Source organism: Vigna unguiculata, chromosome 1 (genome assembly GCF_037176805.1).
Source record: "Vigna unguiculata cultivar grain cowpea cultivar isolate G323 ecotype 2 chromosome 1, ASM3717680v1, whole genome shotgun sequence".
Classification (NCBI taxonomy): Eukaryota; Viridiplantae; Streptophyta; class Magnoliopsida; order Fabales; family Fabaceae; genus Vigna; species Vigna unguiculata.
In genome coordinates, this window is record NC_140792.1 from 25,106,431 (window position 1) to 25,123,930 (window position 17,500).

Consider the following 17,500-nt stretch of genomic DNA (forward strand, 5'->3'; position numbering starts at 1 on the left):
TATGTTTTATGATTAGTATTAGCGTGATCACGATAAAAAAAGTTATAATATCATAATGTGATATATAAAGAAAAAATTATGCACATTTATAAGAGATAAATGGAAAATTAGTCAAAATATATGAACGGATTTAAGTTATATTTAATGGTGTCAAATTGTCGAGAAAAAATATTTATAAATAATTATACATTTAAATAGTTTTTTTTAATCAATAATAAAGATAGAAATATACTAATCCATGTATAGGAATTGATAGGCCGACACCCATCAAAGTTCTACTCCTTTCCTACAACCATTTTTATTAATTTAATCTTTTTATTCAACAATTTAATTTATTTTTAAATTAAATATAGTTTATTATTATAGATAGTGTCAAATATGTAAGAAAAATATGTTGGTGTCAAAAATACTTTTTCCCTGTAGAATTAAAAACACATGTTATGGCGTCAGACTAAACACTAATATAAACGTCACACTAAATACTAACAGAACCGGAGTTCACTTTCAATATTTCTAGAAAAGCGAGAAATACATACTATATGATACATTTCACATCATATAAATTAAACATGTAATATTAAATTACTTAAATAACTTTCACCTTCTATATCTCAATTGAATTTGAAATTACCCTATAACCATTTGGAACCCAAACTCATCATTGCATGCATTAGATACTAGTCTAACATAACAAATTTAATTTTCTTCTTCGAATATACTAATCTTTCTAACAATTTGAATGGATGACAAAAGAAATCTCTAAACCCTAAATCTTAATATATATATATATATATATATATATATATATATATATATATATATATATATATATATATATATATTCTCTCTCGAATCCATACCACAAACTCGACACTTGCTTTGGGGTACGTATACCTGCCACAATTTGTAGAGCTTTGTCTGCAACTCAAATATTAATGAGAACAGGATCCAATGAAATAAAAAATAAGTTAAAATATTATAATAATAATAATAATCTTAAAAGGAAAAATTTATTTGTAATAACTTTAAAACAATTAAAAATATTTATTGAGGAGTGCTGGAATATTTTCCACAGATGATAATATTACTAATATTATTTGTCATTATAATACATATCATTTTGAGTATCTACGAAGTGACTAATTTTCAATCACTGGTAAAGTAGCGAGGACCAAACAGATAACACTTGCTATAAATGCTTGAACCTTTGCATGTGATAAGATTGAATGAGCCATGTTCAAAATGCCCACATGTAAACTGTTAATAAAGGTTTCTGTAAAGACTACCAAACAGTTGACAGCACCAATGTCTACTCTAGAATTAAACCGTAAACATGTTCAATATTCTAGTAGAGTCTGCAGACAGGAATTTGCATTTGCATCTGAACAGATATACAGATTTTTCTGGGCAAAAACATTAGCTTAAATGTCTATTTCATGCCACAGACAAGGAAAATTCAGCAATCCAATCTGTTTGCTATTTATTTTTCTTGAAAGTTTTGTGTTTGTTTCCAGCTCCAGCAACATTAAGTATGTTAAAACATAGAAATACAAGTAAAGTATCATATTTCTCAGAGCAGCAAATCAAGAGCAACCATGTAATCTGAAACCTCATGTGAAAGCATGTCAAGTTGAGCCTAAGTTCACAAGTGCCAAAACAGAACAATTTAAGAAAAAAAGATGGCCAACTAGCTTTATTAAGCTACATTTAAAATCTTGAACAGATTATCCTCTGAAGTTTGTGTACTTTCCCTGTACCTTTTCAGATACCAGCCAATTGCAATCTGCATCAAATGTCTCCTTTCTGTGTCTTTCTGTAGTTGAAGTATGTTGAATCTTGTTTGGTACGATGTTGAATCACAACCCCTGTGGTTCCTTAGGACTGTTTTGCTCGCTTTGTCGTTTCTGCCTCCATGTCTCCCCCCAGAGCTTGGCTTCTGCAACAGCTCGCTCTCTCAGTGATTCTTTTGGAAAAATGGGTGTTGTTTCATTTGGGGACACTGCACTCTCCATCTCAGTTGTGTTGTTCACTGTGTTGAGCGCTTTTGGGGAGTATTGCTTGGATGACAAGAATTCCAGAGCTTGCACTATATCACCTGCATTAGGCCGTTGACGTGGCTCTTCACGAAGACACATGGCGGTCAATTCAATCACCATCGGTAGACATGATGCTGGGTACTTCCCTTGAAGCCGTGGATCCACCAATCTTGGGAAACTCCTTTTGTCTCTCAGCATTGGACGTGCCTACATATGTTAGGAAAAAACAACCTTGTCTGTAAGTACTATGTTTTCTCATAGCCAACTGAAACCATTATCTTTTCTCAAATTGTGATTCCTTATACAATCATAAACTTCTCAAAACTAAGACATTGGATAACATTTAGCCATTTTGGATGCAAGTAGAGAAATCACGTAATATTCTGAGAGAAGGGTTAGATAACAAGAGCTGATTTATAACTCAGCTTCTTCCTCTTTCAAGTACACAATGAAAACTTGGAAAAAACCAAGAGTGAAAAAGGAGACAAATAAAGGAGAAAGTAAAGTTTTGTGTCATTCATCATGGACTAGAAATGGAACAAAACATAATCAATATAGGAATTTACCCAGTCTACCAGAAGCTTTTCAGGGCCACGGTTATCATCATATGCTTTGCGTCCAGTAATTAGTTCCAGTAACACAACCCCAAAACTGTATATGTCAGATCTCTTCGTTAATTTTCCACTAGTGGCATATTCAGGGGCACAGTAACCTTGTGTTCCCATGACCCTAGTGGCAACATATGATTGATCTCCGGTTGGACCAAATTTTGCAAGCCCGAAATCAGAAAGTTTTGGAAGGAAATCTTCATTCAATAGTATATTGGATGCTTTAAGATCCCTGTATATAACAGAAGGCTTTGCTTCATCGTGCAGATAATGTAGCCCTTTTGCTGACCCACAAGCTATTATCATTCGGGTATTCCAATCAAGTGGCTCTTCATCAGGAGAAACATCTGCAAATAACCATAAACAGATACTAAAAAGATACAAAGATTTAAATGTACTTATGGTGAATAAAGACGCACGTCAAGAACAGAGAAGATACAGTAGTAGTTACATTAAGCTCTAGAGCATTAACATGTGACATTAAACATTGCCTTATTGAACTAATTAGTAGCACCCCTCTTCAGCTCAGTTAATAATGTAGAACCCCCCACCCATCCCAACCATAAAGAAACACATGGAGTGAAACTAAATGTTAATGTAGTACTGAAATTTGGTTTTAAAACTACTGTTGTCTGCTTTAGAACTAACTGGTGTTAACTTCATGAATTATATATTATTTCATCCTTTCATGAATTTGGCATTGAAGAAAAAGGTTGCTTTATAGTGTTATACCATGAAGATGAGATTCTAGGGATCCCAAAGCCATGTATTCATACACAAGAAGACGTTGATCCCCTTCAGCACAGTAACCAATCATATTAACCAGGTTGGGATGGCGTAGAAGGGAAAGCATGAGAACTTCCACCAGAAATTCTTTCTCCCCTTGCACACCTGTAGTATCAAGTCTTTTAACAGCTACAACCTGATCAAATCCTGTAGCTTGTTAAAAGAATTATATTGCACAGCAATGGAACATACTGATGGGTATAGAAAATGAAGAAACGGAACAAAGAAAATCCATCCATCAAGCTATACCTGATTTTCCCCAATTATTCCCTTGTAAACAATGCCAAATCCACCTTGCCCAATAAAGGTTTCATCTCTAAAACTTTTTGTTGCTGTTGCAAGCTCTCGGAAGGTAAATATCCGAGCCTTATGAGAACTTTCTCCATCCTCTATTGGGTTTTCTTCTGGTCCATTTCCTGTATCAAACCAAGTTATGATCACTAAAGTATACAAGCAAAGCAACAATAAAAAGGGATCTCGCTTTTAAAACTATAACAACATTTTTACATAAACATATTGCTCAATGTGAAACATAGATACCCCAAAATACCCAAGTTCCTATTAAGTAATTTGGACTAATTATATATGTGCCTACACGTCTAGTTGATGAGTTTAATATTAACTTATTGTAGAAGTGTAAAACTTTTAAGTAATTATTTGCTCAAGAGATACATAGGAGATATTAAATTTTGTCTTCAAAAATAACTATGCAAAATTAATTGACAGAGCTTTCCAGCAGCTTATAAACAAGTGATCATCTTTGTATAACTCTATCATGTCAAAGAATTGCTAAACAAGATGAAACTAAGCCAAGAAAAACTCAGGACATCTATCTCCCCTCTTGGGAAAGATTAGAAGAGAATGAAGGAAATTCTGATAATCAGGATGTGCTCAGTTACCACGAAAAACTATCTATAATCAGTTCCTGTGAAACAAAACAGGGCCACTGAAGAATCGATGAATTCACGAAAAAGGACCATTCCTTTGGCTGGACCGCAGTGATTTTCTAAGTTGCCTATAAAAGGGAGGGAGATGAGTTATTTTCCTAGCAGAATCTGTAGTCAACAGCTGTGGTATCTTACTAAATTGATTCCAAAATGTGAAGGTGGTTCTATGCAACAAAGGCTGATGTGATATTCTTTTGATACAGAAATGAGACCACTCAAATGTGTAGACCAAGTTGAATAGCCAGCAATCACTATGTCAAATTTCCCATAGACCTAAAAGAATGCATATCATATGAAACAGAGACTCAGGGGCTAGTGACAATCAATTCATAAAATTCCCACATAAAAAATTTCTTCCAGAATTTAACATGCATGCTTGTGCTTCCCCAATACTAGAGTGAAAAACAACACAGTAGGAACACTGAAAAAGGCATTTAAGCGGGGCATGAAATCTGAACAGTCCCTTTAGTTTTTTAATTGATTTTGGGGGTAAGGTACTGAGTTTTGTACAGTGTACAGTGTACAGAATCAGAACTTCAATTTTCAAATAAAAAAATACCCCAAGACAACAACATCCAACCAAGACCTCTTTTCTTTCACCCTAAGATAAGAATCAAGTGAGATGAGAACTATAAGCAATAATCATTAGAAACATCACCTAAAAACCTATTTGTCCCCTATGGTGACTTAAAACCCAAACCCGTCCAAAAAAATTGACAAAAAATTAAAAAATTCTTTTTGAAAGATTGAATCTTTAGAAAAAAGATAACCTGGAGAACTCTCAGAGACATCATTGGTGTTCTTTACAGATTTGCGATTCTTGTTTTCCTCGTCCCGTCCCTTGACACTCTTCTCTTTGCCCTTCTTCCTCGACCCGAAACAAGGGCAGCTACTACCCATCTATAAGAGAATTCTGAGCCAAAATGCAGAGTTTCTGCTTTCTCAGTGTCCCCAGTCGCATAAAACAGTAGGCACAGACACAGAGAAGAAAGAGAAAACCACGCAAACAGAGGGATTTATTGAAATTCAGTTCAATTCCCAGAACATCACAAAAGAAGAATATTCTTGTTTGGAAAAGAACGACGGCGAAAAACGAATGCGTGCTCACACAGATCTCAACGGAATCTGCCCCACTCCCACATCACACACACGTTGCAGCAACCATGCTAAGTGTGCTGCTGCGGTTTCTTGGTGTAAAAGGAAAAGAATTCATAAAATGAGGGTGGTAGTGTAATATAAATGGAAAAATAAAATTAGCTGGTTGAATTGCGCACAGATTTTAAATAATTCCAGTAATGATAATAAATGTTTATTTGTTTCCTTAGAAGGAAATTTTGTGGGGATTGTGTGTAGGGTAAGAGAAGAGTTTGTTTGTACAATGACATGCATGTCTATTGGGTTTCTGACGTATGTGTACTGTACTTTCTCTCAAAACCTGTTCTGCCTGCAATATGCCACATTTGTCTCTCATGCTCTTGCACTTGGGTGCTCAATTTAAGGTTGCTGGGTGGATCATGCATCTTTTCTTTAGTCAGCTCAAGCTACACTAAAAATATGGAATTTTATTAATTCTCTAAAATTAATATGGTTTTCAAAAGATGAAGTGAAGTAATGATAATAATTATAATGTTTACTCATAAGTTTTAATATTTTTTATGACAAATAAAATTCATATTTTTTATTACCAAAAAACATATGTTATGTTGAACTAAAAGTGTTTAATTTTGTAAACTTATAATACCCAATGTGCTGTTAAATTTGTATGTGAACAAAAACTACACATGGGAATACTATATGAATCAAAAGTTGATTTAAGTTAATAGATTGTAATTTGTATAAAATAAATGTGTTGGGTTAACCTTGCTGTCATCAATCAATTATAAATGTATTTATTTGAAAAAAAATGTTGTTTATGAAACTAAATTTATAAGAAAATATGAAATATAATAAATTTTAAGTTAAATGTTTGTATTAAAGGTGGAATACTAGACTAGTTTATGTGAAATATGGTGAGTTATTTGAGAAGGTGAAAAATATATTTAATAGAACAAATTTTTTTTATAGACAGAAAACAATATAATTTTGTGATAAACATAAAAGATTATTGCAGTTTAATTTAATTTAACTAAAAGATAAAGTAAAATAAATATTTGTGGTATAATTTATATCGGTTTAAACAAAGCTTAATTATTATAAAATTATTAGATAGTTTATAATGAAAAAGATATCAATAGAAAGCTTTTTATAATAATTAACTTAAAAGTAATATCAATGAACATTTACAATTAGATTATATTGTAATAATTTTCTATACGTTAATAATTAATATTTGTAGGAAGAATAATAACAATAAAATTCTATTTTTTAAACTAAATCTTAAATTTTTCAATCTTCATAAAAGAGTAAAACATAATTCATAAAATTTATTATGAGAATTAAAATAATGATATTTCTTCTGTAAAAAAACAATTAGTACAATAAAAAATTGGGAAAAAAATCTTATGAAAAGAAACAAAAAATTAAAAACAATGTATTATAATTAGTAAAGAAAAGTATAGTATAATTTCTTTATAAATTAAAACATGGCTATATTTATACTCCTTACTTCTGAATAAAAACTTTCAACAATATATTTTCAGTAACTAAATAATTTAAGTAACAATTAATGTTATTGTATTTAGGATTATAGGAAGAATGTTTTATGGTTGTCAAAAAAAAGTAGTCTGCTTGTTTCTTGATTGGATATTAATAATTATTCATGCTAAATATTTATATATATATATATATATATATATATATATATATATATATATATGAGTGTAATTTAATGGGATAATTTATATATATTTTATTTTATGAAACGGTATATTTTAAAATATAAACTTTGGTGTTTTTATTTTTTAACATAAATTTAGAAAATGGATTTTTTTTTTAGAAGAAAAGGAGGTGAGTGTTTAGATTAAAGGAAAGGAGATGAGGAAAATTGAAAAGTGATATAATAACTTTAATAAATTGAAGAGTTATTTTAATTAATAAAGTTGGATGATTATTATTATTTATTTATTATTGTTTATATTATTATTAACAATAATATTGATAATATTATTTATTTTATTATTATTATAATTATTGTTATTATAATTTATATTTTATCATTTTTATTATATTATCTTAATTTATAATAAAATATAATAAAAGATAATTATATAAATGTAATATATTTATATACTTCATTTATTGGCAAATATTGTATGAATGGGAAGAAAGTTTTAAAAGAAAAACTGCATCGTTTTATTTGAATGTTACATCGAAAAGTAACTTAAATTTTAAAATTTTAACTAAAGTTAATATGGAATTATTTTTCTATACTATTCTATATTATTATATAAAGATATTTTATATTATTATTATTATTATTATTTAAAGAAGATTTCCTTGATGTACATATATTATTTTTAATTTTACTCTTTAAGTACTATTTTAAATCAAAATAATTATTTCACTAATTTTATGTTTTATTTTTTTAAAATTTAATCATTGTTTCACTTTGAAATTTTTTTCTACAATTTATGAACTTTTTTAAACTAAAATAACTATTGTAATAAAAAAATTAATTAAAAAGAATAAATAGTGTCTACAATAAAATATTACAAAAATTATTTGAATTTATTTTTATAATTATAATAATAAATTTATTATTTTTATCATCATTAAAACAAGTTGAATATAAGACACGAAATATATATCTTACACTAGCTATTAACAGGAAAAATATTGATGAACATGTCACTAATAAAGTATTAAATATTATTATTAGATTTTATTAATAATAATTTAAGGGGATAAATTATCTTTGAATAAATTGTTTATATTATTTATTAATTAATATATATGATTATTATTATTATTATTATTTAAATAGGATTTTCTCTTCTGATATATATATATATATATATATATATATATATATATATATATATATATATATATATATATATATATATTCCTATTTTTATCTTTGAAGTGTTATTTTAAATTAAAATGATTATTTATCATTTTTATTTTTTATTTTTTTTTTCAACTTTTTTAATTTAACTTATTTTTTCTAAAATTTATGAACATTTTAAGCTAGAATAATTATTATAATAAAAAGAATTATTTATAAAGAATAAACATTATCTATAATAAAATATTGTAAAATTTATTTAAATTTACTTTTACAATTATAATGGTAATAAATTTATTAATTTTTGTCATCATGAAAAAATTTTAAAAAACAAATAACATACATTTACGAAAAATATATCTTTACACTAGCTATTAATAGAAAAAAAAATATTGATGAACATGTTACTAATAAAATATTAAACATTGTTATTAGACTTTATTGAAAATAGTTTAAGTGGATAAATTACCAAATAAATTTTTTAATTAAATTTTTATAAAATTAAAAAAAAACACTTGGTAAACTAAAGAAAATAAATAATAAATAATAAAGGTAAAATTAAAATATATTTCATAATTTTAATTTGTTAACACAGTATTTATGGAAAAAATTTAACCTTCTTTTTCATTTATAAGAAATTTGTTAGCATTTTGTTTTTTAGTTTTTATTGTATTAGATATTTATTTAGAGAACGTTGGTCTTTCAACACTAAAATATCTGTTTATTAAATTTTGATTATTATAAATATACATGTTTTGTAATATATACTTTGAATTTAATTAATAAAAAAATACAACCTCTCTCTGTATATATAATATTAATTAAGATATTCAAAATGTTAAACATAATTAATTTATTATTTTAAATTATGTAATCAATACAATTACCTATAATAATTATTAGGTTTAATTATGTCTTTGGTCCCCATTCGTAGTAAAATTTTAATTTAATTCCTCTAATTTTTTTTTTGTCTCAATTTGGTCTCTTCCAGTAATATCGTTAAGGGGTGCCACGTGTCAGTTTTTGGATTTTTTGACTTTTTTTTTTTTGATTTTTGATTTTTGATTTTTTTTTAAAAAAAATACAAAATTTGCCACGTGTCAAGCTGTCATTATGTCACGTAGTAGTGACAGAGTGATGTGTGATGTGGCAGAGACAATGACACGTATCACTTATATGTCAGGTGTCATTTCTACTATCTCAATTTGGTCCCTTCTCCAATTTGAAATCAAATTTAATTTCTATACAAATGTACACAAATATTTTTATCAAAGTTGATATTTCAAGTAAACATTTTTAACAAGATTAAGTTTATTTAATTAATATTTTACATTGAAATTTATTTAAAATTATTTTAAAGTTGTTAATAGAAAATAATATTAATAGAAAAAAAATCATAAATTATATTGATATTTTATTACATCGTACTTTAATATTATTTTTTATTTGAATTTATATTTCAAATAATTGTATATTTTTAAAATGTGTAAAATTCAATAATTTGTACACAAATGTTTGAATCAGTGTAAAAATAACAATTATAAAAATTTTAAAAATAATTTTAATTAGTTCATGTAAAAATCAAAACATATAAATATGCACAATTACCTGGCGGAGCACACATTGCCACCAAGCGCCATGTTGTGTAGGAACCTCCATGATGCTCCTATCACCTGGCGCACACACCCGTGTCCAGTAGCGAAATTCTACTGGTTTTAGCACTCAAGTTAGGTCGTTCCTTAATCCAAAATACTACCAAATGGATCACTACACCCTCACTTATCAGGACATTATGCTAATTACCCATCCATACAACAATCAATTCAATTACCTATAACTCATATTCATAGGTTCACATATTCTAGGCACATGATTCACCTGGCTAATGGCTTAATCAAACTTAAGATAAGAACTACCAATCCAATATCTTAAAATTAGGCAACCTACTTCTACTGCACTACCAATAGTACCAACCCTTTTATTCAATTCTCTTCTCATTAAGCTGCACAATTTAAGATTGATTCCTTAACTCACTAAGGCTTGACCATCACACATCCCAAGGGCACCAACCTAAAGAAAACTTAAGCTTTCTAGCACTTGAAATTGCAATTAGAATTAACATTTCCCTTTCTTTCATTACCAGTCTTACAACTACGCATAGACATACAACATATCATCACTTCCCTTCACTAGTCTCATTTTCTATTAATACTCGTGTATTATCCCTTCCCACTTCATCACCTAATTTCATTTTAGCATTCACTTCCATGGTTTTCTTCCCTCGTTGCCAACCACTCAAATTCGCAAAACTGCACCTTCTTCTCGTCGTCGCCTGGCGGCAAACAGGGCGCCACTAGTCGGTGTATCAGCGCCAAGCAAAAACCTAAGTTTTTCCATACCTGCAAGTAATTCAGCCCCTTTCTAGAATGTATCCTTTTTGCTAAATGAACCAAAATACACCAATTCGCATATACTTTACTGGACTTCCCTTCCCAATTTAATTCTTAATATTCATTTGACCTTTACTCTCTGGAATCAACTCCAATTCACTCCCTTCCAAAATTCGAACATGTGTTCATGATTGATCATGCACAATTGTTTTCCAAACTTTTGCCACACCCATAATTTTCATAAGTTCGATAGTAGTAAGGCACCCAATAGGGTTTAAACAAACCAATTCCAGGAGTCAAAGTGACTCTCGCACAACAACATCAAAATAGACCCAAAATTAGTGATATGTCGCCTGGCAGTAGTTCATCGCCGCCAGGCGGTCCATAACAGAACCTAGAAAATGGGCCACAACTAATGGGTCGCCTGGCAGCACATCCATGCCTGCCAAGCGGTTTTTGGGCGACAACCCAGAATTTTGTAGAAAAACAGCATAAACAGAATGAGGTTCATACAATTATGTTAATACAAGGCACAATATATTGAACACGATTAAAAAATATATAAACAACTCCCATTACTTGTTAATCCTTGCTCAATTTGAAATCCCAAGCTTATTTTGTGATCCCCAAACGTGCTCCTTTGTTTTCTCCACCAATTTAGTCTGAAATCCTTATGCCTTTGTTGTAGGTAATTGTTCTGATCGGCCCCTCTCACAATGCACTCAGAATAGTCATTTACACCCCCTTACCAAGTCTCCATTTAGCTAGGTTTTACTCTGCCTTTTCATCTCCATGCCAAAAGAAATTTTGGCAAAACAAAATTTAAATTCGTTCTTAGCAAGGTTTGAACTCACAACCACTTAATTACAAAGTCAATGCACAACCAATTCAACCAATTCATGTTTCGTGATAATTCCTACACTTTTAGGATTACATTATCACTACTCACATTCAATCATAACATTAAAATAATGCATATTTTAAAATATCATACAATTGGCATACATAGGATTCAAACCCAAGTCCTCTCAACACAACTAAGTACTCTCAACCACTTGAGTTAGTACTTTTCCACATCATAATAATTCGTATTAAATGCCCTAAAGGCTCTTACTACCCGCATTTAGTAAATAATTGTTTATTTAATTTTCTCGGGTCTTACAATGACGACGACGGTGATGGTGAGGTTGAGATGTGTTGTTGATGAGGTTTGATGCAATGGCAGTGCTTATGCAACGAGCAATGGTGGAGGGAGAGTATAGGGAAAATTAGTGTTAAAAGGAAAAAGGAGGGAATGATTTATTAAAAAATAAAAGGAACTAGGAAAAAAATAAAAATTCAGATTTATTAAAAAATGACAATTATAAACGTCATAAAATATGACAGTTTAAACTATGCATGTGAAATGTGACAATTCTAAAAGTGTCGTATTATGTGGTAAAAAATGACGGTTTTAAACAACAATCATATTAAAACTGTCACAATTTACAGAATATTTTGTAGTGAATATTGAAATTTCTTTTGAAGAACTTTGTATATTTAGAATGAAGAATATTCTAATATGATATAATTATACTGGGTGATTAAATCAATTATATGGAGCATTTTAAATTAGTAAATAATTTAGAGTATATGATTATACATATGTGATTTAGTGTTTAAGTATATGACTATACTTGTGAGGTTTAATGCTTAATATCTCTATTAATTTAGGGTGTTATATCATCTATGTCAATGAATTCATATTGTAAGACCCACTTTTTCTACTCTTATGTTTAAGGGCTTGGCCTTAACTATTGGACTTAAGGGCCAACCCATAAGGTGTCCAAAACCCTTTTCTAACCCTAACCCTCTCATTCTGCCACACTTTGTAAAAATAGCTCCTTTTCTCACTGCCACTTCTTCTCCAACAGAGCTTTGCTAGGGTTTGGCTCCGGTCTTCATCGAGCTAGTTGAACTCCATTCCTATTTCACGTAAGTTGGTCTTCAACCCATATCTTCTCTTCTCTAGCTTTACTTTCGTGTTTCCAACTAAGTTCATCGTAGCAACCCTGTTTTGGTTCTGGTGTTAGTATTTTCAACTCACAAAGTTGTTCCCGGAGCTATGGTGCTCGTTGTTGGGTGTTTACCATTGTCTACTAGCCCCTGTTCAGGTAAAGGAAGCTAGGGTTTTACTGTTTTCAAGTTCTTATGCATGTTTGGTTGATTCTATGTTTTGGGTGCTTGATATATGTTGTTGGTTGCGTGAAAATATGTTGCTTGTACTGTTGTGATGATTTGAATCTGGTTCCGCACGAGAGAGAGTAGTGAGTTCTGCTGAACTTGCCCAAGCGAGCGAGTTGGTCACTCAAAATGAAAGCTCTCGCTTAAGCGAGGAGCTCTCACCTAAGCGAGAACAGCAACAACTCACCCCCTCTCTATTTTGAGGGTTCGCCTAAGCGAAGACCACTCGCTTGAGCGAGATGGGCTAGTTTGAGTGAGACCTTGACATGCCTTATGTGTGCAATCTCGCCCAGGCGAGAGTTGGTAGCTTGAGCGAGGGGTTCCTCTCGCCTGAGTGAGAGCTCTTTAGCCTGAGCGAGATTGATAGAAGTTGATTGTATTCGTGGGTGTTTCACGTGATTGGATGATTTGTGCTTTAAACGGTTCAAGTATGATGCTATGTATGCTCTATTTGATATATTGGGATTGGAATTGATGAGCTTGGTATGATTGTACGTATGAAAAATGATGAGATTGTTGGTTAAATATTGGCATGAGATTGTTATGCACGTTAATTCTATGATTAGTTAGTGAGACATGGCTATGGTATGGATTTGGACATAATTCCATGAATCTCTTGGTGAGATTGTTAAGACTTTGGCAAGTGTACCAAGTTGCGTAAGTAGTAACCGGTAAGACCGGGATATCGTTTCCCAAGAGACTCGTGTATACTAATTAATTGCGTAATTAGTGACTAATTTAAACTAATGAATAAATCCATATTTTGAGTTTCAATGTATGAAATTAAACTTTGCATAAATAATTAAAATTGAACTTTGGAAGTTAAAGGCATTTAGTGAATGGAAAAGATTAGAAATGATATGACTTGATATTGTCGGGGTTAGAATTCACCAACTATGCTCTCATGCAACTACAATTTAACATCCTCTTCATTAATATGCTAATGCCAACCCATAATATTACTCAAACCCTAATTCCTTAATAGATTGAGCCTAAATTTCCTTATTAAAAGCCAATTCCTTGAACTCTTAATAAGCAAATTTGCTTTATGCACAAAGGTTTAAGACAACCAATGGGTCAAGCTCCATTCCTAGGTACAAGCTCCATTGAGTTTTCTTATTTCAAATCTAGGTTTCAAAAGATATTTCCACACCCAATGAACCAAAAATCATGCAAGCTTTAAGTGAAGAAATAAGAAGACTAGCAATTAATGAAACAGTCATATATATAATCAAAACATTTGCATTTACACAAGAGTTTCGTGGCTACATCTAATCCCAACAAAAAATGGGTTTAGCTCTCCATTGCCATGGAGAGCTCAAGCTTAAAAATGGAAGAAAAGGAAGAGAAAGAGATACAAAGAGGAAGATGGAGCTGTTTCCACAAGCCCTAACACTCCTCAAAGCTCTCCAAATGTGTTCTTCGTGCCTCCAAAATGCCAAAGATCCTTTTTCCCCTCGCGAAAACAGAAGAAAAAGAGCCAACTTGCCACATCAGCAAACATTGGCGCCTGGCGGAAGGGTCTCACCGCCAGGCGCAAGCCACCAAACAGGGGGCAAGTCTTCCCGCTACCGCCCGGCGGTGACCAAGTGCCGTCAGGCGATGACTAACAGTAGCGCTTGGCTAGCGCGTGGCTGGCGGTCTGTTCCCCCTGGCGCTGGCTTCGCGTCGCCAGGCGCTTCCTGTTGACATTTTTCTTCTCTCTTTGCTATTCCGCGTCACTCATTAGTCTGGATTTTTGGAACAAAGCTTCCCATCTGCAAAAAGGACACAAAAATGGGGATTAGTGGTATATTTAGATCAATGTAACCCACAATGTATTTATTTACAAAAGTAAGGTAAAATTGAGGATTAAGTAGGTTAAAAGCTTTAGAAGAGATGATTTTGCTAATGAAATATAGCTTGGATAATGGTAAAAATTAACATTATCAGAGATCTCACGGTGGTGCCTCATGTAATGAACGTAATTCCATGAATCTCTTGGTGAGATCTCATGGTGGTGCCTCAGGTAATAGACATAATTCCATGAATCTCTTGGTGATATCTCATGGTGGTGCCTCATGTAATGGACGTAATTCTATGACCTTCTTAGTGAGAGCTCATGGTGGTGCCTTAGGCAATGGACGTAATTCCACGAACCTCTTAGTAAGGTTTCGTGGTGGTGCCTCAGTATATAATTAAGGATTCAAGTAAGGATTGCATTCTGAAGCTCTAAAGAATCAATTAGTCTCAAGTAGAGCGTACTGACTCAAGTGGCGAGAGTAGCAGGATGCCCTAGTCTTTGGCAGGATAATGGCCTTAAATGTTTGAAGGCTAACATTGTGCGTGGTAGGGTGAAACCCATTGGGAATGGCTTTGTAGAGCAATAGAGGCCACCACGAGTGCAAGCATGCAGTGAATCTGACTATTTATATGTATCCGGATAATTGAGTCTTAGAGTTTTGCTTGTTTACTATCACATGATTGGTTGATTCATGTATCTTTGACTTTTAAATTGCTTTTTCAATTGTATGATAAAACCTTTTTACTCTAGCTTACCCTTTTTGTTTGCTTGTGTTTGTAATGTGTGTGGTTTTCCCTTTTTGCAATGATCATCAATTTATTGATGTGAGCAGATGTGGAAACCCCTAGTGGTCGTCAGGGTGATGGAAACTCTGCAGTGTAGCCCGACTTAGGTGGAATCTCCTTCCTTGGAGTACTCCCTGTAGGCATTTTCACCTATGTCGTATTTTGCTTATGTGCAAGCTTGTGTCAGATAACTGTGAACCTTTATATTTTGTTCCTAGCATTGTGTAGTGCCTTCGTTTTTCCTTTTGAGTATATTTGGATGATTGTAAGATCCTTATACTTTAAGTCTCCTTCCTTGGAGTACTCCCTGTAGGCACTGTTGCATATGCCATATTTTGCTTATGCACAAGCTTGTGTCAGATAACTGTGAACTTTTATATTTTGTTCCTAACATTGTGTAGTGCCTTCGTTTTTCCTTTTGAGTATATTTGGATGATTGTAAGATCTTTATACTTTAAGTCTCGTGCTCTTGGATATTATAATATGTGCGATGTTTTATTTAGTTAGATTTATCTATTAAATGAGATGTTACACATATTACGTGTTGGTAACATAACATAAGAAATACTATTCAAATTTTCCATAAAATAAAAACAATCAATAAAATCATGAAGCATAAATTTACATAAAAAAATAAGTGTAAGCATATGTGACATAGTTCACCTTTTATCGAATCTCTTACAGGATTTTTTTCCAATTTATTAAATTCATTATAAATTTTTAGGACATATTAGTTATCACAAAATATTTTATATTATATTATATATATATATATATATATATATATATATATATTATTTATTTGTTTATCTATTTATTGATGTAATGGTAGACAGTGAGAGATTAATAAATTAAATCAACTTTATTAAAGTTGTTATTTTATTAATATAAATAATTAAAGTAATAACTTAAATATTGTTTTATGCTTTTATATGTTCCTACAAAATTAACTTTTAAAAATATAAAATACTATTATTTCTCATTAAATTGATGAAAGGATAATAAGTGAATTGCAACTTTTTGAAAAAATGTTTCACTTATGTCCTTTTTAGAAAAAAATTATTAACATCATTAACTGTATTGATATTTAAAATGACCTATACTTACAAAATAAGTATTGATATTTATAATAAAATTTAATGGTAAAAGTTATAAATAAAGTTAACTGTATTAATATTTTTTTTCTAAAAAAGATTTAATTGAGACATTTTTTTGAAAGTTGGAAGAAGAAGAAGAAAGAGAAGTTTTAATCATCACATAAAAATTATTACGGTATACACAAAAATACAAAAATATTAACAAATATTTTATAATTCAAAGAAACAATTTATAATCAATTAAACTATTTATCTTATATATATATATATATATATATATATAACTACTTTAAAATTTTAATTTTTAAAAGCGTACTAATAATAATTAGGTGAAATTACTCTTTTGATCCCTCTATTTGTCATGAAATTTCATTATGGTCCTCAAGTTTTTCGTTGTCTCAATTTGGTCCTCATTTTCTTAAAAATGACTCAATTTGGTCCTCACCGTTAACTTTGACCAAACGGTGTTAAAGTCATCGCCACGTGTCAACTTCTGTTTTTTTTTAATTTTTTTAAAATTCTTTTAAATTTTTTTTTAATTTTTTTATTTTTGACACGTGTCACTTCAAAGTTGTGTCATGTGTCAAACTGACTCAATTTGGTCTCTATATTTGTTTTTAGTTTCAATTTAGTCCCAATTTTTGTAAAAATGAAGCAATATTATCCTTCCTTAAATGGTTACTAAATTTACTTTTTTATAAATTTTATGGTGATATTCTTACTAAAATTAATTTTTTTATTAAATATTTCTATAAATATTTTAAATTAACTTTAAATTCTACACAAAACATTAGACTTTGATTTTGTTTTGAACTTGAAATTTAGTTCCTAAACTTATGTGTGACAAGTTATTTGATTTTTAATTTTTACTAAGTTTGTATAATATGATACACTTGATA

At 30.6% G+C, this 17,500-nt stretch overlaps 1 protein-coding gene across 1 annotated transcript; it reads right to left on the minus strand.

The window, feature by feature from the left end:
* Positions 1-1,455: 1,455 nt before the first annotated feature.
* On the minus strand, positions 1,456-5,587 carry LOC114175471 (putative serine/threonine-protein kinase PBL7). Its single transcript, XM_028060226.2, has 5 exons — positions 5,148-5,587; positions 3,680-3,846; positions 3,377-3,566; positions 2,603-2,991; positions 1,456-2,243 (listed from the first exon to the last, which is right to left on the minus strand). The coding sequence occupies exons 1-5, from the start codon at positions 5,275-5,277 to the stop codon at positions 1,857-1,859; spliced, it is 1,263 nt and encodes a 420-aa protein (XP_027916027.1). The 5' UTR covers positions 5,278-5,587; the 3' UTR covers positions 1,456-1,856.
* Positions 5,588-17,500: the final 11,913 nt, after the last annotated feature.

What these genes read in the sequence shown, in the direction of transcription:
- LOC114175471 (XM_028060226.2), bottom strand. Translation starts at nt 5,277, where the DNA reads ATGGGTAGTAGCTGCCCTTGTTTCGGGTCGAGGAAGAAGGGCAAAGAG. An exon ending in TGTCTCTGAGAGTTCTCCAG is followed by an intron (nt 3,847 to 5,147) that starts GTTATCTTTTTT and finishes GGTTTGATACAG; the next exon opens with GAAATGGACCAGAAGAAAAC. An exon ending in AAAAGCTTCTGGTAGACTGG is followed by an intron (nt 2,244 to 2,602) that starts GTAAATTCCTAT and finishes TAACATATGTAG; the next exon opens with GCACGTCCAATGCTGAGAGA.